Below are 24,701 nucleotides of genomic sequence, written 5' to 3' on the forward strand. Positions count from 1 at the left end.
CTTAAAGTAGATAAAGTATGTATATATATATATATATATATATTGATTACTAGATTAAATATCATAAAAAAAAGTTTGTAGAATAAATGGAAATGATTTAAATAATAATGGCCAAAATTAATTAAAGTTTCTTTATAGAAATGACCATTTTACTAATATTAATCTTTAAATAATAAATATGAAATAGTTTTTCTTAATTTTTCAAATTGATTGAAATATGAATGTTTTTCTTTTTCAAGTAAGAAGAATTATTATGTTCAAAAGTCCCAATTATTGTTATAAAATTTACAGAAAAACACAGTTATTCCAGTTTTTGTTATTTTTATTTAATATCAATTTTTACTTTTTGCTTTTATTATTTCAATTATTAGGGTTTTTACATGTAAAATATTCAAGTCAAGTTGGCGCCAAAATGCAAAACATATTATTATATTTAAGTATTTAATATTAAATGAAATATAATAAATAAATTATACATTAAAGTGAATATTAATAGGAATTATTAATTAATTATAATTAATATATATTTATAAATGAATTTAAATATATAAATTCGTGGGGAAATAATTAATATTTGAGAATAAAATAAACATTACAGATAAATAATAATTGGAAAGAAAGGGTTTTAAATCAAAGTATTAATTATTAATAATCAAAGTTATTATCTATAAATTAAGTTTCAAAGATGACAAAAGAGTTTTCTGATAAATTTCTCGAGTTTCTAAATAATACAGGTTCGCCATATCACTCAGTGGATGAAACAATTAAGATACTTAAAGGGAGTGGGTTTGTAAAGTTGGATGATAATGAAGAAATAAAAAAAGGAGGTAAATACTATATAACTTTAAACTATAGTACTATTTTAGCATTTAAAGTAGGGGAAGAATTTGATTTAGAAGATGAAAGGAGTATGGTGGTTATAACAGGTTCACACACAGATAGTCCTTGTTTGAGAGTTAGACCGAGTTCTATAACTTGTAATGAAGGTTACACTCAATTGAGTGTTTCTACATATGGTGGAGGACTTTGGCATACATGGTTTGATAGAGGTCTAGGAATTGCGGGAAAAGTGGTAGATAATGCATGCAATGAATATTTAATCAAAATTAAGAGACCAATATGTGCAATTCCAAATTTAGCAATACATTTAACAACTTCAGAGGAAAGATCTTCATTTGTATATGATAAGGAAAAGCATTTACAACCAATAATATCAAAAACGGATACAAATGATAAATATGGAGAACAACTTTTATCTCTTCCACGTAGTTTGCTTGATGAGATTTGCAGAGAAATTAATGTTCAACCTCAGAACATTTCTTCATTTGATCTATGTTTGATGGATTCAGTTGATTCTAGATATGTTGGTATTAATGATGAATTTATTGATTCTCCAAGACTTGACAATCTTGGAGGTGTTTTTTCATGTTTTACAGCTTTAATTGATGCATCAGAATCAAATAGTAGTGATTTATTAATTTCTGTTGCATTTGACCATGAGGAAGTAGGAAGTGTCTCATTTTCAGGAGCTCACTCAGACTTTCTTAAACAAAGTCTAAAGTTAATTTTGGCTGGTTTGGAAAATTCTAATTTGAATAAATCAACACCTAAAGGAGTGGTAAATGCTAATCGAAATTCTGACTTGGAATTCTGTAAGATAATGAAGAGATCTATCTTTTTGAGTGTTGATATGGCTCATTCAATACACCCAAATTATCCCGAAAGGCATCAATCAAAGCATAAACCTTCTCCAAATAATGGTATTGTAATTAAGACAAACTTTAATCAAGCTTATACAACAGACTGCACAACAAGAACATTCTTAAAGACTATTGCAAATAATTTCAATATAAAGACTCAAGATTTCCTAGTAAAAAATTCTTCTCCATGTGGTTCTACTATAGGCCCAATAGTTGCCTCCAATTTGGGAATTCGTACTGCCGATATTGGTGCATGCATGCTTGCAATGCATTCATGCAGAGAGTTCATGTACTACTCTGATATTTACGACTTGCAAAACTTTATTAAGGTATTTTACATGACTTGGTCAAAAGTAAAACTTGAATCAAAACTACTAGAATAATGGAAGTTGGTTGAAATTGAAATAAGTCCCAATTGTTAAAAGTTATTTTTTATTTATTAATATTTTTTTATTAGACTTTTATGTTATAAGAATTTTTCCATTTTTTTATTTAATTTTATTATTGCATTAATTATTTTCCTTATTTCTAATTTATACAAAATATTTTGTAATTTGCACTAACATGTAATTAAATGACGTGTAGTTCCCGCCGTTTTATTCAAGTCAATAAAAATAAATTAGACAAAAATAATAATGTAAATGAAAAGAGTAAAATAATTAAATATAAATTATAATTTTTTTTTCAAAAAGAAGGAAACGAATAATTTATTAGATGAAGAAGTTTAGAAATCAGGTTATTTTTGGTTAAATTTAATATTAATTAATTTTAAAGAAAGAAAGTTAAATTTGAAAAGTATTTATTTATTAAAGCAAAAATTTGAATTAGTTTAATTAATGGAATTAAGGAAAAATATTCGTGATATATATATTTAAGTTAATGGGTTTTTTAATAAGAAGCAAGATCCTATTGTATTTGACCAATTAATTGAATTGAAAAAAAAAGTGGTTATGAATAGAAAGTGGGGAAGAAATAGTTATTAATTGGAATTTAAGAGTTTGTGAAATATATAAATATTAAAAGAAAGACGTAATTTTTAAAGAAATTAACATTTTTAAGCTGTGAAACATATTTTTATTTTCATTTCTTCTTCACTACTAATTCTAAACCATTAACTTTTTTTTTCAACGAAAAGATGAATATAAATAAAGAATTAATTAGAGAATTAAAGTTGGAAGATATTCCAATTAACTTAATACTTGATGCAACTTGTAAATCTCCTCCTGGAATAAAAAATAAGTTGAATTCAAGAAGAAATGATTTAAATGGCTTTGATGAGAATTCTTCTATGGACGAACCAGGATTAAGAATAATGACAGAAGGAGGGATTTCAAGAGAAAGCTATTATTACAAAGATCAAAGTATAATAGAAAATATTTCAAAAATTGGTAATTTAAAAGAAAGTAAGAAAATCTATGAATCTAGTGTTAATAATGAATCAAATTCAGAAATATATTCGAAAATTAAAAAATCTACAACTAATTATGAATCTAAAAAGAACAGAAATATTCCAAGATTACATCTTCCAATCAAGACTTTGAATAATGATATTAAGGAAGAACAATTATCAAGACAAGATAAATCCTCTGATAATAATGATTTTATAAATGATGATTCTTGTCATAATTCAAAGTATGATGTTTTTAATAATAATAGAAAAGTTAATTTATCAGAAAACGAATTGGAAATTGGTTATTCTCCTTTACATTCAAATAATTTGTCCATGTATTTAAATAATTACTATTCTAACCGAGATGATACCAAATTTGATAAAGAAGTTAATCATTTACAAGAAAAGTTACCAAATACTTTGAATACTTTTGAAATTTCAGATAATAGTAGCAAATTCAAAGATCATCAATTAAAATCTATTTTTGAAAATTATAATTACTCTAAATCTGATCCATCGGAGACAAATTTTGAATTAAACCATATAAATAGAACATTAAGTGAAACAAGTTCTAGTTTACAAACAAAACATTATCAAGAATATAAATATGATTCAATTAAGAAATTTGATTATAATGAAGAAAAATCTAATATTACCAATTCAATATTAAACCGTGAAAAAGACAAAGACAAAGACAAAGACAAAGACAAAGATAAAGATAAAGAAAGTGATAAAAATCTAAGTAACCGTTTAGATAGATTGATTCCTGTTTCAAAGTTATTAAAACACGAAGATAGTGAAATAAAATTGAAGGAAATAACTAATAGAGAGAAATATTCTAATATATTTAAAAATGATGATGAGTTTACAAGCATCTTTCAGAAATGTTGGGATGATGCAGGAAACGAATTAAGAAATAGAAATGAGAATCATTTAAATGAAGGTAATACAGAAGAATCTGATAAAGATTTATATTTGAATCATGTTCCATTTCAATCTGACTTAATTATGGTTAATTCAAAAAGAAAGATTAAGACTACAATACCAATAGAAGCTATGAATAATAGTAATAATAAAGTTCTTGCTTATAATAGTAGTTATTATTCTGATTCAATTAATCCAATGGGTTTATTGAAGTATGTTAAGAAACAAAATCAAAAAGATGAATTATATGTAAATATGAATAATAAAATAAACCAACAAACAGATAGAGGAACTTATGTATTATTGGCAGAAGATATGAGTACAAGAGCATCAACTTTTAATAATTTGGCAAGTTTTGGAGTTAATAGTAATATTGCACTAGAAACTCATAGTAGTGGTGGTAATCATAATGATTCAAACTTAAATTATAATATAATAGAAAAAGCTAAGAATAATAAGGAAGATTTTGATGATTTAACGGAATTAGATTATAAAGAGGATATTATATCAGTTGATAAAGTCAGTCATTCTATTGTTAATGGCGATTATTATAGACAAGAAATTAAATCATATGAAGGTAAAAATAGGTTAATAAATGAGACAGAGTTACATCGGATTAATAATTCAGATTTGGAATCAAATCTTGATCTTGAATCTGGTAGTAATACTAATAATAACAGAATTATTACTTATAATAAAGATGATGACATTAAGAGTATTGTTGAAAATTTTTTGAAGATTGAAAAAAATAATGAAAGTAAATATAAGAATAAGAAGATGGTTAGGTTATATAAAGATGATCCAAAAGTATCTATTCAGAAATTGAGAGATAATTTAAAGAATATTGAAAATAAAAGATTAGGGAATATTTCAAATAATTTACTATCAGAAGAAAATATCCATAAGAGTATATATGAAGAATTTAACGAGGTTAGAAATAAATTACCAAAGAATAAAGAATTTATTATAGATATGGTTGATGAAAACAAATATGATTATGGATTTAGTTTTGAAGTATTTAAAAAAGATGATAATATGAAAATTACTGATATGGGAATGAAGATACAAGAATTTTACGCTCCAATAACATCTTCTTTAGATTCTAAAAAAAGAGAAAAAGTAGAAGGTTTAGATAAAAGTCATTTTATTAATATTCCGAATATTGAGATTGAGGAAATTAGTGTGAGTGATCAGAATGAAGTAAATGGCAGTTTGAATGTACATGAGCTAAAAATGGTGGAGAATATTCAGGAGGTTTTTAAAGATGAAAAAGTTAAAGGAAAAGGAAAAGGAAGAATGAAAGAGGAGGAGGAGGAGGAGGAGGAGGAGGAGGAAGAGGAAGGGGAAGAGGAAGAGGAAAAGGAAGAGGAGGAAGAAGAGGAAGAAGAAGGAAAAGAAAAAGAAGGAGATGATGAAGAAGATGATGGAGAAAAGGGGGAAACAGAAGAGGATATAGATTTTGTTGAAGGAAAAGAAGGATATTTTAATACAAGTACAAGATATTATAACAGCTTGGGACTAACTGAAGATTTTCTACTGGTTTTCATGAACTTTAGTTTAGTAAGGATACTATCATCAAATTCTTATGGGAATACATTTAAAGAAATGAAGGAATTGAAATTATTGGAAAGAGCAAAAGAAGATAGAAAAAATATTAATAGGAATTGGAAACAAACAATAATGAATTATGAGAAATTGGGAATGTTTGCAGAAAAGAGAAATTTAATATTAGTTTTTGCTATTTTAGTAAACATTATATTAATTTCAATGGCAAATATAATTATTCCAATAGTTTATAGTATTAAAAATACACTATTTCCAATATTAACAGTAAATGCAGTTATTAACTTTCTTATATTTTACTTAATTAATGGTACTTTAATTTACATATTCACTAGAAAGATGAACAGTTTTAACAAATCAATTTTGAATGACTATTTATTACTTTTACAGAGAATTAATCAAATGAGAAAAGAAAGGAGAAAGTTGGAGTATGAAGAAGTGGAAGAGGAGGAAGAAGAAGAGGAGGAAGAAGAAGAGGAAAAAGAAAAAGAAGAGGGGGAAGAAGTCTATAACTACGATATTAATCACAAGGGAATAAAAGACAGTAGTGAGATAGAGGAATTGGAAAAGAGAGAAATAGAAGAAGATATAATGGAATATATTTATAGTGAACTATTGTATTGTTATATTCAAACTATGCAAGATTTGAATACTGAAAGTAATAAAAAATATAAAAAGTCAATGTGGTTATTTTTTGGAATTGGAATCGTTCAAATGACTTTATCACTATTTTTGGATACATTTGTAATTAATAAATTTAACTTTAATGGATCATTTGTGAATATTTTTAATGTTATAAATTTGCTAATATCAGCAACACTAAATTTAATATATATAAGTAAAAAGATTGGAAGATGGGATCTTTTGGATATATTTAATAAGAATTTACTTATAATTATGGATGGAGTAATTCAAGAAAATCAATTAAAGTTTTTAACTTATTCTTCTAGTATTGTTGAACATATTTTATATTGGAATTATATATTTAATCATAGTAATGATAATAATGTCAATTGGAGAAACTTTGTTTCAAATATATCATTATTAGAAATGGACCAACATAAATTACAAAATATTAAAAATAATAAGAATAAAAATATTAATGTATTATGCAGAATACATTTAGATATTAATAAAATACTAAAAACTCCCAACTCTAATAATAATATTAATGAATTATGGCCATTCTTTTATCTACATTATAATTATATTCAAAAAAAATTAATAATATCATCTCATAATTTAATTTTATACAAACAAGAGAATAAAGTTCATCAAAAAAATAATCATTTAATGTCAATTCCTGTTAATTTAATTTCCATTGAATCTATTCAATCTTCAGTTTTTCCATGGGCATTTATATATAATAATAGTGGAAAAATGATAGAGAAAGATAATCATTTAGTTACTAATATTAATATGGAAAATAATAATTTAAATTTCAAAAATCAAATTCAGCAATATATTGAAATATTAGAGAATTTCATTTTCTCATCAGAAAATCAAAGTCTTACAATCAATTCATTACTAGAATTTACTGACACTTTTAAAAAGAAATATCAAACAAATAATTTTCAAATGTCTAAAGAATTTCAAAATAAATTAAGTCAAATTTTTTATAATTATAATTTTATTTCATTATACGATAATAATAATTCAGGCGCCAAAACACATTATAAGGAGGAGTCAGACAACTGGCGCCTGGATGAAAGTTTGGAAATAATTAAGTTAAAGGATGATCCATTATATATTTTAAATTGCACAATACCAATAGAATATTTACTAAATATGGATATAAATATCAGCTTTGAAGATTTAGTTGCAAAAGATGAAGTTATGAAGTTACAAATTGCCTGTTTTTCTTTTGCTGACCTATTGAGTATATATACAGCTATTAGTTAGTTTTTCTAATATAATAATAAAATGCACACAACACACGTAATTAATTGCATGCACACGTAAATGGCTAAAATGTAATTATTTTAGAGTAAAATGCCAATTTCGTTTTTTTAACGATATATATGAATATATATATATATATCTAAATTAATTGTAAATATGATTTTGAACTTTTTTTTTTCTATTTATTTTTTTTAAAGCATGAAAATTGAAAATCTATTGTAACAAATTAGTATGTTTTTGAATTTGTTTTTTATTTTTAGTTTACTTAGTATATTCGAAAATCGAAGTTATTGTCAATATATCAATTTTTGTGTGTAAATATATATGTACTGTATCTCTGTATAAAAATTAAAAAAATCTATTAAGAAAATATAAATTAAAGTTAAAAGAAAAATAGTATGCCAAGAAATGTTGTAATTGATAAAATAAAGTATTAAAATTAGGAAGAAGAGAAAATTCTGCTAATGAAGAAAAGTCAGTATTTATAGTTTAAAAGTAATATATTAAAGTAATAATATTTAAGATAATTTTAAATTGGGATTAAAAAATAATAATAAAACAATAACAAAAAAACTGAAAATAAAGATATAAAGTAATTATTATTTTTTTTCTGTTTAAATAAATTATAAAAAAAAAAAGTAAAGAAAATGAGCAGAAAACATTCTATTTTAAATAATACCAAAATTATTATGAACTTATTTTCATTCTTGGAAATCTCGGATTTAGTTAAAATGAGGAATTTGAATTCCTGTTGTAAACTAATTAGTGACCACTATATTAAAATGTCTATTCATAGAGATAAGTCAAAATATAAAAATATTGAGATTGAGAATAATGATGAAAGTAATAGTAGTAATAATAATAATATGAACAATATTGCCAATTATTTTTGTCCAAGTAAAATTAATAATAATAATAACATTTCGCAATTAAGAATGAAATTTCTTCAACTTTGGAATATTTATTCAAACAAAAATTTAATAGAAAAAGTCAATTACTATGATTATAACTTGTGTTTTATAATAAAGATATTAATATATTTAATTTCAAATGTAAAAGATGGACTTGATTTAAGTTTGATTTTTGCAACAAATAATTTTTATTTACAACAAATTTATGGATACGGATTAGATGATTCAAATTCTTTATCTTCTAATATTAATAATCACTCAAAAAATAGCCATATTTTTAATATAGAGCGTGATTTAGATATAGATATTGAACAAGATGAATATATAGATTTTCAAAGTAATTCTTCAACTATTGGTTTGAATCATAATCACGAAAGTATTCCAATATATATTCAAGAATTTTTTAGAAATGAGGGAATCTGGAAGGTAATTGCAAAACTTTCTGGTTATAATCTCTCAAACGCCGAATTATCAAGTGAATCCAATGGAATCTTTGAATATTATCTTTGGCCAGAAAAAATGGAAGATCCTAAATACTCTATCATTGATCAAAATATTATTGAAAATATATTTTCAACAATATTAAAAATGAAAACGTTGGATCCAAATATACGTAAACAAGTTACTATTCTTATGAATAAAAATTTGAAAGCTGAATTAACATTTTATAGTAATACTGGCAATATAATAAATAGATCCAATATTAATATTGTTAAAGATCAATTCAACCCAAGTTATTATAGTAGTATCGACAATAATAATAATAATAATCATCATCATCATCATCATCATCATAACTGTAATACTGATTTTCAAAGAGATAATTCCCATAATATTAATAGTAATTACCCATCAGAAATGATTTATTCTTTATTACAGCCTTGTACATTTATTAATTCTCAATTATCTTCCATTATTCTACTTTGGATTATCAACTTTTTGAAACTACAAAAACAACTTCCATGTTTAAAACAAATCCCAAAAAATGATAAATTTTTGTTTAATGCCAATAACAATAACAATAATAAATATCGTCTTCAGCATAGAAATCATCAATTTCTTCATAATCATAACTATAATTACAATAAAATTCCATTGAATTCAAAATTTTCTTCCACATCTAGATTCTCTAAATTAAATAATATTAATAATCAAAATCAAAGGTCAAATCCAAAGTCAAAACCAAAGCCAAAGTCAAAACCAAAATAAAAACCAATTTTCAAATAGTAATCTTGGAGATATACCAGAAACCTTTGGAAAATTGTGTAATATCATTAATTCACAAGAAAATCTTTTGACTGAACTTAAACAAATATTAAATACCATCAAATAAATTAAAAGAATAAATTTAAGAAATTAAAAATGGAATCGTTTGGAATATTTGTTGAATTTTATATAATAAAAGTGGGTATCTATTTACCAACTTTATTTCTCCTGTAGACTTGTCTCAAAAATTGGAAATGCTCTCAATGAATTTGGTAGTAATCTTAATGAATAAGTTTTGAACATCTCAAATATTCTTTCTCTATATCTTGAACTAAATCCTTTGAACATATATCTAACAAAAGCTTGCTTAATAATCTTTATATTAATAAATAAATATTCATTTTCCAAAATCTTATAATATAATAGTCCTGAAGGAATTTCTTCTTTAAATTCATCCTTAAATGAAAATTCAAAAAAACCAATATTTGAATTAGAAAACTGAATATTATTATTATTATTATTATTATTATTATTATTCCTTTGAACTTGTCCAATTTCATCTCCAATGAATAAATACGAATTAATAGTCCTTCTTAACAGAAAATCTTTAAATCTTGATAGAAAAGTTTTCTTTGGTCCTAAATATTCTTTTCCTGATATATTACCAGATAAAATATCATTAAATGTATGAAAATTCATATTAATCAAATAATTTCTTAAATTATTTTGTATTATTTGATGAGAATCAATTAAAATATTAATGTTACCAATAAACAAATCAATATTTGGATACAAAATGATTTGAGGTAATTCAAAATATATTAATACATTTTTTAATATATTTTGATGTACTATACACCATTTACAACCAAGAATGGATTTATCATTTTTTTCATTTTTTAAATGATCATTATGATCGATATTTGTATGACCATCATTATTAATTTGTCCCCAGTCATCATTGATAAACAAATAATTGGATAGATTTTCATATGATAATAAATCAGTATTTGGTCTACATGCTCTAAATAATCTTTCCACAAATGAATCTTTTAATATATTATTATTCCCATCTTTTAAAGATTCCTCATATAATTCAGTATTCATTAATGATACCAATCCTTCACATTCTTTATTACATACTTGACATGTTTTCTGACAAAAATGGAATAATCGAAAATTATATGGTAAAGCTGAATTATTTGGAAGAGGAGTATTACAATCAATAGAATGATAATACTTTAATGTATAATCAGCAAGCAAATCTTTACAACTAAAATTTGTATTATAATATTCTTTGAGTAAAATATTATAATCAATGCATTGTCCAGTTGCAGTAGAATCATCCATTTTTGTAATAATATTGATAGGTGCTAATGAAATTGTACCAAAAAATGAAACATCTATGGATGATAATGGAATATATACACCAAAATCTGCAAGTAAAAATGATAATATTGGTCTTAAATCTGGTATACATGATTGTTTAATATCCGAATAAAATATTTGTGAAGTTTCAATATTCCACTTAATTGATTGAGAATAATCCAGAAAAATAATTTCACTTGGGTGTATTCCAAGTTTTCCTTTTTTAATCATTATTGATGAAGGGCTTGGATTACAATGAATTACTCCTTTCTTTAATAACTCTAAATATACTTGAGATATTGCATTATATTGAGAAATTAATAATTTAAAAAACCAGTTATTTCTTTTATAATCGCCATTCAATTCTAAATAATCCAAAGAATCATTTGATTTTTTATGTTCATAAGGTATCTCACCATTTTCTATATGATTATCAATATCTTTATTATTATTTACTTTGTCTTTAATAAATTCATGTAATTCTTTATAAATAATTCCTTTTTTTAATATCATTCTATCTTGAAATTTATGATTATTCTGTACCTTAATATCATCAATATCTTTATATATTGCTTGATAAAATTCTTGTAAAGATATTCCATCATAATATTCCATAACTATCCAACCAGTATTTTCCCAATTAGAACTGATTAACTTTGGCATACTAGAAAACTTTACTTGATCATGCAAATACTCCATAATTCTACCTTCTTCATCATTAATAATATCATTCAATCCGATCAGCTTATCTTCTTTCATTATTTCATCATCAATTTCATTTTGATCATATCCATAGTTATATTCACTTTTTATTTCATCATTATTTTCATCCAAAGACTGAAATGTTTTTAATGTATGAAATTTTACAGGCTTTTTTAATACTACTTTTTTTGTTCTGTAATTTGCTAAATATAATAATGATGCATGAATTCTAATTTCCTTTCCACTTTTTTTGCCAGTTCTTATAGGATTTAACGATACACATCCTGTAAAAGGAGAATTTTCAAATTCACATGGTGAATAAATGTTATTAATTTCATTAAATAATTCATCTGTAGCACTAGTTGCACCACTTTGAAATTTTGTAATGAATAGTAATATATTTAAAATAGCTAGAAATGACCAATTTTTAAAAGAAATATCCATTAAACCATTCATAATATATATTTGCTAGAATAAAAAAATCATATATATCCTGTTTTCAATTTGTTTTTCTTCAAATAATAATATATTTAGTGTATTTATATACTTATTTATCCTTCCACACAAGATCCAATAATATTTGTTCTGTTACTTAGTATTATTATTCCTACTTAATACTTTTTTTCAGCTTCTAAATCTCAAATTCCTCTTTCAAAATACTTTAACATGAATAATTAATATAATAATTTACATTAAAGCCATGCAAATCTATTTGAATAACCATTCAATTCTTTGTTTTTTTTATTCTCATAGGGAAAAAACACAAAAAAAAAATGTAATAATTGGCGCCAAATCCCAGATCAACTTATTTATTTATACCTTTAATTATATATTCTTTTTTTAATAAATTTTTTAATTCATTTTGCAATAGGATAACATTCTCCTTCAGTTTTTGTGTTGATTCGGTATACCTCTGCTGAGATTCACTCAAATCTTGATGATATTGCTTAATCCTATTCTCCAAATTATTAATTAAATTTTGCTGATTGATTATATTATTAAAAATGGAAAAAAATACTTCAACTTTCTTCTCAATAACAACGTATTTATTTCTTTTGAATGTGATTATTTCATAATTTTCAGATTCAGTTAATTTTCCTATAATTTTTTTGACCAAATTATAAAATTCTATTATTGTTTTATATTTTGTGTCAGTATTCATATTTATTTTTGCCTTCCATTCCATACCAAAGCTTTCAACTAAACTCCTCTTAATAAATGACTCAATTTCATAAAGTTCCATGAGTAATTTTCCAAAGAGTTGACGATCCTCAAATAATCGAATAAGAAGCGGTGATTCTTCTAAAATTACAAAATTTTTAAAATTTTCATCAGAAACTGAATTTTCTATAGTTGAATCATCAATTAATTCAATAGAATACTTGTTTTCTTTTTCATTATCGCTTAATTCAGATTCACTTCCAATTTTTTCTAGATTTCCAATCAACATTTTCAAAGTTGGGAAATTTATTAAATGTTCCATTATATATTTATCGCTATCAACAAGATCTACGTTAGCTTCCTTAATTAATTCAAGATATAAATTAAATAAAACATCATCCTTTAATAATTCATTAATTTCTTCAAATAGTTCTGACGAGAAATGTTTAAGCTTTTTATCATAAAAATTCTGTAATCCATCTGAAATTTTGTCTCTTGGAAAATAATCTGTATTTAGTCCAACTTTACTATAAGTAATAATATTCTCTAATCCAAAGCTTGATAATTCACTATTAATTAATTCTATATTTTTATCTTTTGTAGTATTTAATTCTTGCACTTTCTTCCTAGTATTTTTAATTTTCGAGACTATTTCCCTCTGTTCCTTCTCTAAATGACTTAAACCAAACTTTAAAATATAATTGGCTTCTTTTGCTGCTTCTGATAAATATAAATTCTTATCTTGATACCGTTTTTTTATATTTAATAATTCATTAATTAGCTTAGATTTATAATTCCCAAAAATTGTCTTCATCTCACCCTCTTTTGAGGAAATCAAAAACTCTATAAGTTTATTTAGAAATTTGTAATTCTTTTCATCATCCTTAATATTATTTAAATAAATTTTCACTTCTTCTGATAACTGATCATTACTGCCAATGTTACTTTTTACCAATTCATTCAGATCCTTTTCGATATCTTTTAAAAGAATTCCCCAATTCCTTGGAACCAGTTTTTTACCAAGTAAAAATTCATTCAAGAAAGAAAATTGGATCTCCATTTTACCTTACTAGGTTCTTATTTTCAAATTTCTATTTTCTCCCCACAATTTATGCTTTCCAACTATTTCTTCGAGTATTTTCCAGAGGTATTTTATCAATATAAGTATTTTAAAAATTTCCTATATCTGTACTTTTTTTACTCTCCCTTTTTCCAACAAAACTTTCAAATCAAAAAATGAAAGAAAAAGAAAATAAAACCAAATATTTGTTTTTAGCAATTTGACAATGTGAATTATTATTGCGCCTTATAAATTTAGCTTCAATTATTAGTAATATTTGATTTGAATCAATATTTTTATACTATTCATTATTATTTCCATCAAAGTTTTGTTCATAAAAATAACTAATTAAATGCCCTGATTAAATATAATCCTCACTTTTTTACTTCATTTCATTTCAATAATTCATTTTTTTATGTTTATTAATTGGAATATATTTATCTCATTCTTTTCTACTTAAATAAATCAACTGCGACAAACTTACATATTTAGATAATATTTTTTTATTAATATTTATAACTTTCCCGTCTTTCAATTCAATTTAAATAATAACTTCAACTTATACTATTGTTAATCGTTCCATCTTAATTGCATGCACTTGAAAAAATAATTGTCCACATTAAATTATTAAAAAAAAAACACGTAATTGCACAAACTCCGGTATAGAAGTATTAAAAAAAAATGCAGAAGCATAAATTTCTGCATGCATTATTTTTAAAAATAAAATTATTTATCTAAGTTTATAAATTCCCAGGATATGAAAATATATTAATTAAAATAATAAGATATAAATATAACAAATATATTAAAATTTGACTTTCCGTGATCAAGTGTAAGAAAACATGACGAAACAAAGGTTAAAAAAAGTGAAAAAAATATAAGAAACACGAAAATCATGCTGAATTCTGAGATTTAGAGTATTCCTCAGAAGTATAACACTTCATAGTGACAGAATGGATTTCATTATAAACCTCTCCAATGGCTTCGTTAACCAATCTTTGTCTTTCCAAGATTCTTTTACCGACAAAACAGTCTGATACAACAATAACTTTAAACATATACCCACAATTACAATTGCTGACATCTACAACGTCAAGAAGTGTAGGATTCAAAGATTTGGAAATTCTTTCATTGATAGTTTCTTGGATACTCATTTGCGATAATTTGAATCAATTCTAAATTAATCAATAAGTTTAAAAATCAAAAATGGTAGTATTGGCGAAAATTTAATCGAATTTTTTGATTTAAAAAAATGGATAAAATTTTTCCAACCGAATAATTAAAATTTCTTTTTATTATTAAAATATCAAATTAAAAAAAAATTTATTTAAAAAAAAAATCCCTGCAGAAATAATTATTGTCAAGACAAATCATGCGCCTGAATTTTGGTTTTTAATAAAAATTTAAAAAAAAAATATTAATAAATTAAAGAAAAAAGTTATGAAACAAAGCTTATAGATGTACTAACTCACATATATATATTAAGCATTTATATATATATTTATATATATCTGTAAATTAATATTATATATAAGCATATATTTTACCTATTTCAGTTAAGTTTTATAAAAAGAAAAAAAAAGAAATCCATTCTGGAGAGTGAAATTAATAATTACAAACAAAACACATCATTTTGGAAAAATGGATAACACTTCGGAACCAGGTGATAGTATGGAGTATTCATTTTCTGGAAATGAGCTGGATTATGAAGAAGAGGCTAGCTGGATAGAATGGTTTTGCTCACTTAAGAGAAGTGAATTTTTTATTGAAGTAGATGATGAATATATTATGGATGACTTTAACTTGACTGGTTTAAATGAACATGTAATATACTACGATGATGCTCTTGACATGATTTTAGATCGTATTGATGATGACTTTAGTGAGGATGAAATAAGTGCAATTGAATCATCTGCCCAGCTACTTTATGGATTAATACACGCAAGATATATATTAACATCTAAAGGAATGCATTTGTTATTTGAAAAATACCAGACACAAAAATATGGTCTTTGTCCAAATGTTTCATGTAATAATTTCCCTTTATTACCTATTGGACTTAGTGATCTACCAAATGTGAATAGTTGTAAAGTATACTGTGCAACATGTAATGAAGTATATAATCCAAAATCAACAAGACTAGCCTCCATAGATGGAGCATTCTTTGGTACAAGTTTTGCTCCACTATTTGCTTTGCAATATGGATTAGTTACCTCAAAAAATAAATCCCCCCAATATTATGTACCTAGAATATATGGATTTGCCGTTTATAGAAATAAGAGAGATTTGCTTGCAGAAGAAGCTGAAGCTGAACTAGAAGCAGAAACTGAATCTAACGAATTTAAAAAAGATTTCAAAGGTGAATCAAGATTATTGATTCAGAAAAAAAATTCAAGATAAATCAATTCTCAAACGATTTGAATACTACAAACATTTTTACATTAATTAAAATATTCAGGTTATTCATATAATTCTATTAAGAAAAAGTTACATTGCTCCATAATAACTATTAATTAAATTTTCAACAAAAGCGGGGTGATCATTAATATGAGATTTTTCTATTATTAATTTTACCCTCAGATTTGTGGTTATTTATTGTTGGAAATAATTAAATGCAAAAGATGGTCATTTAATTAGTGCTTGCAAGATATTTGAAAATACAGTCCCATTATCAGAGATACATAACACTTTTTTGTTGAGTAATAAAGAAATTTTTTTTTTTAATTAATAAGATTTAATATAGAAAAATACACAAAATTGGTTATTGTTCATTCTTATAAAGTCTTTAAATTAAGAGATATTGGCTTTTAATTTTCAAAGGCAAATTTGAATCTCAAGTGATTTTTAAATACAAGAATGAATTCTTTTGGTGCAATAAATGGGCAAGGAGAAGATGATGATGACTTAGAACTTCAGCGTGCATTATCTGAATCCCTTCGCGAATTTAATAATACCAATAATATATTAAAAAATAATGGCATTCAAACTCTGGATGAAAATAAAAAGCAGAGTAAGGATAACAACGATATTGAATTTATCAATAACTCTGTAACATTTGATGATTTGATAAATTATTCAGAGTCTATGCAGAATGAATTGGTGAATATATTGAATCTTAATAATAATAATTGTAATAATTGTAAGAAAAAGAATGATATTGATTCTTTAACTCAGATAATAACAGGAAAGAAAGTTATTATAGATAATAAATTACACGAACATTTTAATGAAACTTATGACCCCTATAAAGATAAAGAATTAAAACCTTTACCCATTGACAATGTAAATGAAATTATTGAAATAATTTTTGGAATTAATGGAAATTTATTGGCTCAGGATGAAGACATTAAAAGATGGATCTATCATTCAATTGAGTTTACATGTAATTCAATTCCAAAAATAGAAGATGATAATAAAACTGATTTTTTTAAGGAAAATCGATCAATTTTCACTTTTAAAGAAAACTTTAAAAGTATGAACTACTGTTTAATTCAACAAGGAGGTGGTCCTTGTGGAGTTTTAGCTTCCCTGAATGGATTTATTATAAGTCAATTAATATTTAATCCTTTAAGGCTTAAAATGATTAAGGAAAAATATCAGGAAGATCTGGTTGAGTATTTGAATTCTATAAGTGAGGAGGATTGTTGGGAAGCTTTAATTCAATCAATATGTATGATATTTTTCCAATCGTCTCCTGAAAGCAAGTATCGTGTTATTCAGTATAAACCATATGAAAAAATGGAAACACTTCAACAGAATAGACATTTTGACTTGATAAGTAATTGTTTAATTGGAAATGGAAACAATTTGTATTATTATGTTGAATATGATGATATTATGGAAGTTTATAAATTCTACTGGAGACGTTTAAAATCTGGAATCTTCTCTAATATTGGCTCATTATTTTCAATATTAGTTTCGATTGTTGGTTCAAGAACTCCAAATCAGATTCGCTTGGATATGGATGACTTTACGAATCCTTTAGTAGGAATGTTTGGTCATTGTAGTCAAGAGCTTGTGAATCTATTTATCACAGGAAGTGCAGTATCTAATGTGTTTGATGGTGTAAAGATTTTGAACGATAATGGTGGAGGAACAGTAACAGGAGCAGGTGATACTAATGAATCGCTATCTTTAAAAGGTATTTATAAGAAGTCTATACTAGGTTATTTAACAGAACATGAAGCATTACAGTATTGTAAAGTTGGATTAAATTATAAATATCCTCTTTATCCTATTTGGATTATTGTTAATAAAAATCACTATAAATGCTCATTCAGTTTTAATTTCAATGAATGTATTCTAACCATTTCTCAAGAGTTTATTCAAGTTATGCAAAAAGCTTTTGAAAAGTTTGATACTGAAAATTCTGGATTTATCTTTGATAATCAATTAGAAAAGTTTCTAAATGAAATTAATTTAAAAGACTGTATGTTTGAACTTAAAAAATTTAGTGAAAATGGAATAATTCTGTGGAATGATTTAAAGAAGTGTATATTAAATTTGGTGGGAATCGAAAATGAAGAAGATAATCAACTTAGAGGAAGTAGAACAGGAGATAATTCTTTAATAAGCCAATATAAATTATGGACTTCTGTATATATTTTTGATGGTCAAAATCATATTGGAAAGAAATTAATCATTTCTACAATATTTCCACTTGAAAACTATTCCAAAACTAAAAAACTTTACGATAAATTTTCTTCTAATCATAAACAAAATGACAATGATAAAAGAAAATCTATTGAAGAATTGGATTTAATTTCAATTTTACAAACAAGATGGGGAGGAGAGACTGTAATTGAAACTAAAATCTTAAACCTATAAATTAAAAATTTTTTAGTTCGTTTGGTATTGGATTATTTGAAGTTAAAAGGATTTTTTTGAGCTCAGGAAATAATCCCGAATCTTCAGGTGTTATAAATGAAATAGCAATACCATTTTTCCCAGCTCTTCCTGTTCTTCCAATACGGTGAGTATAAGTATCAATCGATTTTGGGAAATCATAATTTATAACAAGGTTAATATTATTAATATCAATACCACGTCCAGCAACATCGGTAGATACAAGAATGTCAAATACTCCGCTTTTAAACAAATTAAGACTATTTTCTCTAACTTCCTGCATTTTCCCACCATGTAGAGAAGTTGCTTTAAAACCATGAGATACAATTTCTCTACATACAATATCTACCATCTTTTTTTGGTTAAGAAAAACAATAATTGGTGGTACTGCCAATTCTTTATTATTTAAAGTATTAATTAACGTAGATTTCTTTTTATTTTCACTAATAAAATTGAGTATTTGTTGAATTGATTTTTTTCCTGCTCCAATATCTCCAATAGTAACATTAATTGGCGAATTAAGATACCTTTTCGCAATGTTTTCAAGCTCTTTCTGCATAGTAGCACTAAACATATGAGTAGTTCTTTGAATCTCTGGCGGTATCTGATCAAGAATAAAGTTGAGAGAGTCTTGAAATCCTAAATCAATCATTCTATCAGCTTCATCCAAAATAACATATGAACATTGTACTAATACTGTTAATGTTTTTTCAAGACAATCCTGCATTCTACCTGGAGTTGCAATAATAATCTCCACTCCTTTTCTAAGTGAAAATGCTTGTTGATCAATATTTCTTCCTCCAACAATAGATAAAGTACGTATTCTTTTTAATTCATGAGTTTTATTTAATAATTTTTGAGCTTCATCTTCAATTTGAAGTGCTAATTCTCTGGCTGGAGCAAGAATAAGTCCATATGGTCCTTCTTGACTTGTTTTATAATCAAGTATTGGTTTATTCCCTACATAACTAATAAGTGGAATTAGAAAAGCTATAGTTTTACCACTACCAGTTTCTGCTATTCCTATCATATCCCTAAGTTTTAATCCAATAGGAATACATTGCATTTGAATTGGAGTTGGCTTTTCATAACCAATATTTCTAATTAACTCTGTTTGTATTTCTAAAACATGACAATCTTTCCAATTACGTATTGGATTTGGAACATCTTTGCCACGTACATTAATTGAGTAATCTTCTCTAAATATTTTCCAATCTCTCTCAGTCATATCAAAATATCCCAAATCTGATTTCTCATCCAAAAATTCATCATTCTTTCCATTACTATCTTCTTTTCTTATTCCTTTCTTTTTCCTCTCGCTTAACATCTTTTCTATATTTAATCGATTCATATATAATTCATTTGACCCCAATGAAAAAGTATCCTCATTATTGCTCCATTCAAACTGTAGCATGCCTCTATGTCTTTTTTTGCTCTTTCCATCTTCAACATTACTACTTATTAAGTCATAATTAACAACATTATCCTTCTCATCCGAATTAGCTTTATTAGCTAATATTGATTGATCGTTTTCATACCTATCTAACCTCTCTAGTCCCGGAATCTTCAACATTATATTTGCATTTCTACTAATTTCTCCCTACTTTTTAATAATTAAACAACTCTTATAATTACTAATTATTATAATTCATGCCAAAATACCGCCAGCGCCAAAAACATGCACGACCATTATTGATAAATATTAAAAGGTTACCAATTTAAAGTAAATATGTAATGAAAAAAAAAAATGTTTTTTTTTGGCGGGAGATTTTGTTAAATATAAAATGCATGGAATAATGCAATTAATGTTAGAGGTAGAAAATGTTAAAATATTTAAAGATTACGAGAAAGTGAGAGTATGTTGGAGAAAAAAAATAAGGAAAAAAAAATAAAGAAAAGAAGTATAGGAAGAAGCAAAAGAAAAGAATAATATTTATTTGAGCTTAAGAATGAATAGATCCCGAATATTATTAGGTTTTATTAATTGAAATATAAAAATACGTAGATTTAAAACTTTAAAAAATAATTATTATTAGTTTTATTTTTGTAAGAACTATCTTAAGTTAATTACGTTAAATTCAAACAGATTTTCTATTATTCTAACGAGGGTGAAATGAAAAATAAAAGTTTAAGTAATTTGCATTCCGCCAATCATTGCTGGATTAAATATTAATAGATTACACAAATTTTTTTTAATTAGTTATAAGTAAATAATATTGCTGAATTAAAATTAGCAACAAAATTTTAATGGGAATTTCCCATACATTTATAAACTATATAATCACTTTCTGTTTAATTATATTACTGGAGTTTATTTTTTCTATTGATATTTTAGACAGAGAGGATACTTATTGTAATGAGAATAATATATCAGATTTAATTTGTGTACCAGTAAGTATTATTGTTCATTTTTTTTTCTTTTCTTAAAAAAAAAACTTTATTCATACAAAATTATATACAAAATTCACTCATTATTTTAGAATGATAACATTATTGAACTTATTAATAAAATAATTGAAGATTTATCACCAAAATTGCAATTAAAAGAAGAATACCAAGATATAAATACATATTTAGTTTTTAATGAGTTGGAATTTGTTAAAAGCCCATTATACTCTTGTGGTCATCCAAAATCAAAATTAATAGAACTGGATAACATTAAGAAAACATTCTTATGTATGGTAACAGAAGAATTACAAAAAGTTCTACAATGTAAAAGTGGATATGAATTAACTGAGGTATTAATAGAGAATCCTAGTAAAAAACTTGGATATGGTGAATCTGAAATTAGACCAAGAACTAATAGAGAGAAGAAATATGCAATAAAAAGTGATAAAATTTGTATTAAAACTGTAAAAGTTCCTGTTGAAATTATATGCAAAGTAAGTTTTCGCTATTTTTAAATGTTGAATTATTAATATTTAAAAAAAAAAACAATTTTATATTTTAGGATGGCAAATTTAAAGATGGATTTTGTGTTAAGGAAGAAACAACAAATCCATTATATGAATGCCCTAAAGGATTACATGTGACTCCAAGAAGATGGTGTGGATATATTAAAAAAGAATTAAATGAAAGTTTAATGGAAAATGTAATTAAAAGAACAAATCCTGGATGTGTTATTAAAACAGTACATCCATGGTTTAAATCTACAGCTACTGTTGAATGTTATAATAGTAATAATGGTTATATTGTAGGTATTACAGAGGATGATTGGGTTAATGTTATACCACCAACAATAAAATGTCCAAGAGATTTTGAAATAATATTCCCAACATATCCAACAGAAGATACAATTAAAGGTAATTTTACTTTTCCTCCGGTATGTCTTGCTAGAAGATATTTTCCAAGAAGTATAAGTTGTCCAGGAATATTATTAAGAAATGGACTTATAGTAACTGATAGATATATTGTTGATAACGAATTGAATCCAACTCCATTTAAGCAGAAAATAGATGTTTCACATTATTCTTGTCAGGTACAAAGTAGGGTGAAGCCAAATATAGTTTGTCCAATAATTAATATGGATTATTACTCAAGATTAAGATATGTTTTCCCAAATAATGAATATTATTTGAATTCACATTTCAATACTGAAGAAGTTATTAATTATCAATCGGGACTTTTTGATTTTACAAGTTATTCAAATTTTTTAAATGAGAATCCAAATATTATTAATGAGTTAAAGGAAAATCAGTTAAGTCAATTGAGTAATGTTTCTGATACTAATTCCACAATATCCAATAGTTCTATTTCCAATTCCAACTTAAATGACTCAATTGTATCAACATCCAATGATAATGATAATGATAATGATAACTCAACTTTGAAATCTAGTCCATATTATAACTATAAGGCCTACAAAAATGAGTTTCATGAATATAAATACTATTATAATGATACTTTAAATAAACACTTAAAGTCCATGAATGATTACAATAACCATGAATACTCATATTATCCATTCAGGTTGAATACTACTTTGGATAATCCTTGGAATACAAAAACTAGTAATAATATTAGTAACAATTTGAGACGGGAGGATCATAGAAAAGTACATTCAATTCATTCAAAAGGTTCACAAATAGAAAAAGTGGTTGGAGCAAAACAATTCGATAAAGAATATGATAACTTTCTACAAGGATTAAAAATAGATTTATCAAAACAAAGTGAGTACTTTAATGATTATCAATGGGATTTCTTAAGCAAATTCTATAGAGTTTATATATCAGATCAATATAAATTTGTATCAAATATTCCAGTTTCTTCTATTTCACATAAAGCATTGACAATAGATGGAGGTTATCAACTGAATATTAATTTAGATCCAACTTATCAAAGCTTTGTCAATTATACATTGGAAAATATGAAAATGATGGATTCTGAATTGAAAATTAACAATTTAATGGATAATCTGAACGATACAATGATTAATAATAATGATAATGTTACTGATAGTAATAGTAGTAATGATAATAATACCGATAGTAATAATAATAACATTACTGAGATTAATATGAATATTAATAATCCTCAATTAATAGAAAAGTTATTAATTTTAAATGATACTAATACAACCAATAATCTTAATTTTACAAGAGATCATGAATATAATGCTTGGGAAAAATCTGCAAGAATATATTTTATGGATTTAGATTTGATGAAAAAGAATCAAATAATTTATTCGAGTATTAGTAACTATAAACATAAGAGAAAGTTTCCATTTCTATATTATTATGGAAGACAACCAAGTATTAATAATGATTATGGACATATTAGAAGACCAGCAATTTCTGACCACAAATATAGATATGGAAGTCCTGCAGAAGATTATCACAAATACAGTGGAAGACATGAAAATAGCGATTTACTTTATTATATTAACAAACATTTAAATCAGACAAAACCTTATAGACATTCTCCAGGGCCACAAACTTATCATAATTGTATATCTATAAATGAGACAACTCCAATAATAGAGTGTCCAAATTCAAATATTATTATTCCAAAATGTTTTATACTTGATATAATATATGGAATTTTTACAGCAAATAGTCAAAAGAATATTAATGATACATTGATTAAAGATATTGACGAAATGAATTTGAATAATTCAATTTCTGAAACAAATGGCAATATTCAAGAAGAAGAAAAGAAAAAAAGGGAAGAGAAGAAAAAGAGAGAAGAAGAAGAGAAGATTAAGAAAGAAAAAGAAGAGGAAGAAAAAGCTTTTATGGATAATTATATTAATAGTAGACCAATTTCAATTCAAGAAGGATTGAATGATTTGGGAGATTTAGAAGCTATTGAAAGCATGGAGGATTATGGAAATATTTTGAATGAATTAGGTTATTTTGGAAATATAGGAGAACTTCAAAATTTGGAGATGTTGGAAAATCTCCAAGGACTTGGCCAAATAGCAGTTTAGTAAATTGATTCATAAAATGAAATAATAGTGTATTGGCGCCACATATGCATGTAATTTTTGCATTTATTCATTAAATTGTTTGCATTTTAATTTCATAAATTTTTAAAGTGATTCAAATTTTTCAAATTATTTTTTTCCTCAATATTGGGTGAGTTTATAGTTTAGAGAATATATTTTTGATTCTTTTCTCTCTTTTTCCTTTCTTTCTTATATGTTTTATTCTAAATTATTATTATTATTATTATTCATTTTTTCTAATAAAAACAAATGGTTACCGCTCAACGTGGTTGGCGGGAAATATGATATTTAATAATAAATATGAAAAAGCAGAGGAAAATAATGTGAGGTAAATAAAACAAACCCCACTGAAAAAGGACGGATAAATTAATATATATTTTTTTGAAAAAATTTTTATTATTGAAAGGAATATTAAATTCGCAAAGTAGAAGGAGGGAGTAAGAAAAAATATACAGAGTTGATTTTTAGTGCTAAATTTGGTATTTTGAGACTACTCTGGGTTTGAAAAGAAAACTATTATAAT

At 24.8% G+C, this 24,701-nt stretch overlaps 10 protein-coding genes across 10 annotated transcripts; 6 read left to right on the forward strand and 4 right to left on the reverse strand.

The window, feature by feature from the left end:
- Positions 1-676: 676 nt before the first annotated feature.
- cgd3_3610 (possible aspartyl aminopeptidase) lies at positions 677-2,083 on the forward strand (the record flags this gene model as incomplete). Its single annotated transcript, XM_626910.1, has 1 exon — positions 677-2,083. A coding segment is annotated over one exon (1,407 nt), but the record flags the coding sequence as incomplete, so codon positions are not given.
- Positions 2,084-2,733: 650 nt separating this feature from the next.
- cgd3_3620 (hypothetical protein with 4 or more possible transmembrane domains) lies at positions 2,734-7,479 on the forward strand (the record flags this gene model as incomplete). The annotated part of the gene is made up of 1 exon (XM_626911.1): positions 2,734-7,479. A coding segment is annotated over one exon (4,746 nt), but the record flags the coding sequence as incomplete, so codon positions are not given.
- A 647-nt stretch (positions 7,480-8,126) lies between these two features.
- Positions 8,127-9,599, forward strand: cgd3_3630 (hypothetical protein; the record flags this gene model as incomplete). Its single annotated transcript, XM_626912.1, has 1 exon — positions 8,127-9,599. The coding sequence occupies one exon, from the start codon at positions 8,127-8,129 to the stop codon at positions 9,597-9,599; it is 1,473 nt and encodes a 490-aa protein (XP_626912.1).
- Positions 9,600-9,815: 216 nt separating this feature from the next.
- cgd3_3640 (hypothetical protein having a signal peptide) lies at positions 9,816-12,122 on the reverse strand (the record flags this gene model as incomplete). The annotated part of the gene is made up of 1 exon (XM_626913.1): positions 9,816-12,122. The coding sequence occupies one exon, from the start codon at positions 12,120-12,122 to the stop codon at positions 9,816-9,818; it is 2,307 nt and encodes a 768-aa protein (XP_626913.1).
- Positions 12,123-12,471: 349 nt separating this feature from the next.
- cgd3_3650 (centrin like EF hand protein) lies at positions 12,472-13,887 on the reverse strand (the record flags this gene model as incomplete). Its single annotated transcript, XM_626914.1, has 1 exon — positions 12,472-13,887. One exon carries the CDS (start codon positions 13,885-13,887, stop codon positions 12,472-12,474), a length of 1,416 nt encoding a protein of 471 aa, XP_626914.1.
- Positions 13,888-14,780: 893 nt separating this feature from the next.
- On the reverse strand, positions 14,781-15,056 carry cgd3_3660 (conserved hypothetical protein; the record flags this gene model as incomplete). Its single annotated transcript, XM_626915.1, has 1 exon — positions 14,781-15,056. A coding segment is annotated over one exon (276 nt), but the record flags the coding sequence as incomplete, so codon positions are not given.
- Positions 15,057-15,528: 472 nt separating this feature from the next.
- cgd3_3670 (putative protein kinase CK2 regulatory subunit CK2B1) lies at positions 15,529-16,287 on the forward strand (the record flags this gene model as incomplete). Its single annotated transcript, XM_626916.1, has 1 exon — positions 15,529-16,287. One exon carries the CDS (start codon positions 15,529-15,531, stop codon positions 16,285-16,287), a length of 759 nt encoding a protein of 252 aa, XP_626916.1.
- Positions 16,288-16,728: 441 nt separating this feature from the next.
- cgd3_3680 (UIM domain and EF hand containing protein that also has a conserved domain between) lies at positions 16,729-18,714 on the forward strand (the record flags this gene model as incomplete). Its single annotated transcript, XM_626917.1, has 1 exon — positions 16,729-18,714. A coding segment is annotated over one exon (1,986 nt), but the record flags the coding sequence as incomplete, so codon positions are not given.
- A 1-nt stretch (position 18,715) lies between these two features.
- On the reverse strand, positions 18,716-20,305 carry cgd3_3690 (U5 snRNP 100 kD protein, putative; the record flags this gene model as incomplete). Its single annotated transcript, XM_001388089.1, has 1 exon — positions 18,716-20,305. One exon carries the CDS (start codon positions 20,303-20,305, stop codon positions 18,716-18,718), a length of 1,590 nt encoding a protein of 529 aa, XP_001388126.1.
- Positions 20,306-21,814: 1,509 nt separating this feature from the next.
- On the forward strand, positions 21,815-24,160 carry cgd3_3700 (hypothetical protein; the record flags this gene model as incomplete). The annotated part of the gene is made up of 1 exon (XM_626918.1): positions 21,815-24,160. One exon carries the CDS (start codon positions 21,815-21,817, stop codon positions 24,158-24,160), a length of 2,346 nt encoding a protein of 781 aa, XP_626918.1.
- Between the last annotated feature and the right edge of the window lie 541 nt (positions 24,161-24,701).

The sequence above is a fragment of the Cryptosporidium parvum genome, chromosome 3, assembly GCF_000165345.1.
Source record: "Cryptosporidium parvum Iowa II chromosome 3, whole genome shotgun sequence".
NCBI classification, from domain to species: Eukaryota; Apicomplexa; class Conoidasida; order Eucoccidiorida; family Cryptosporidiidae; genus Cryptosporidium; species Cryptosporidium parvum.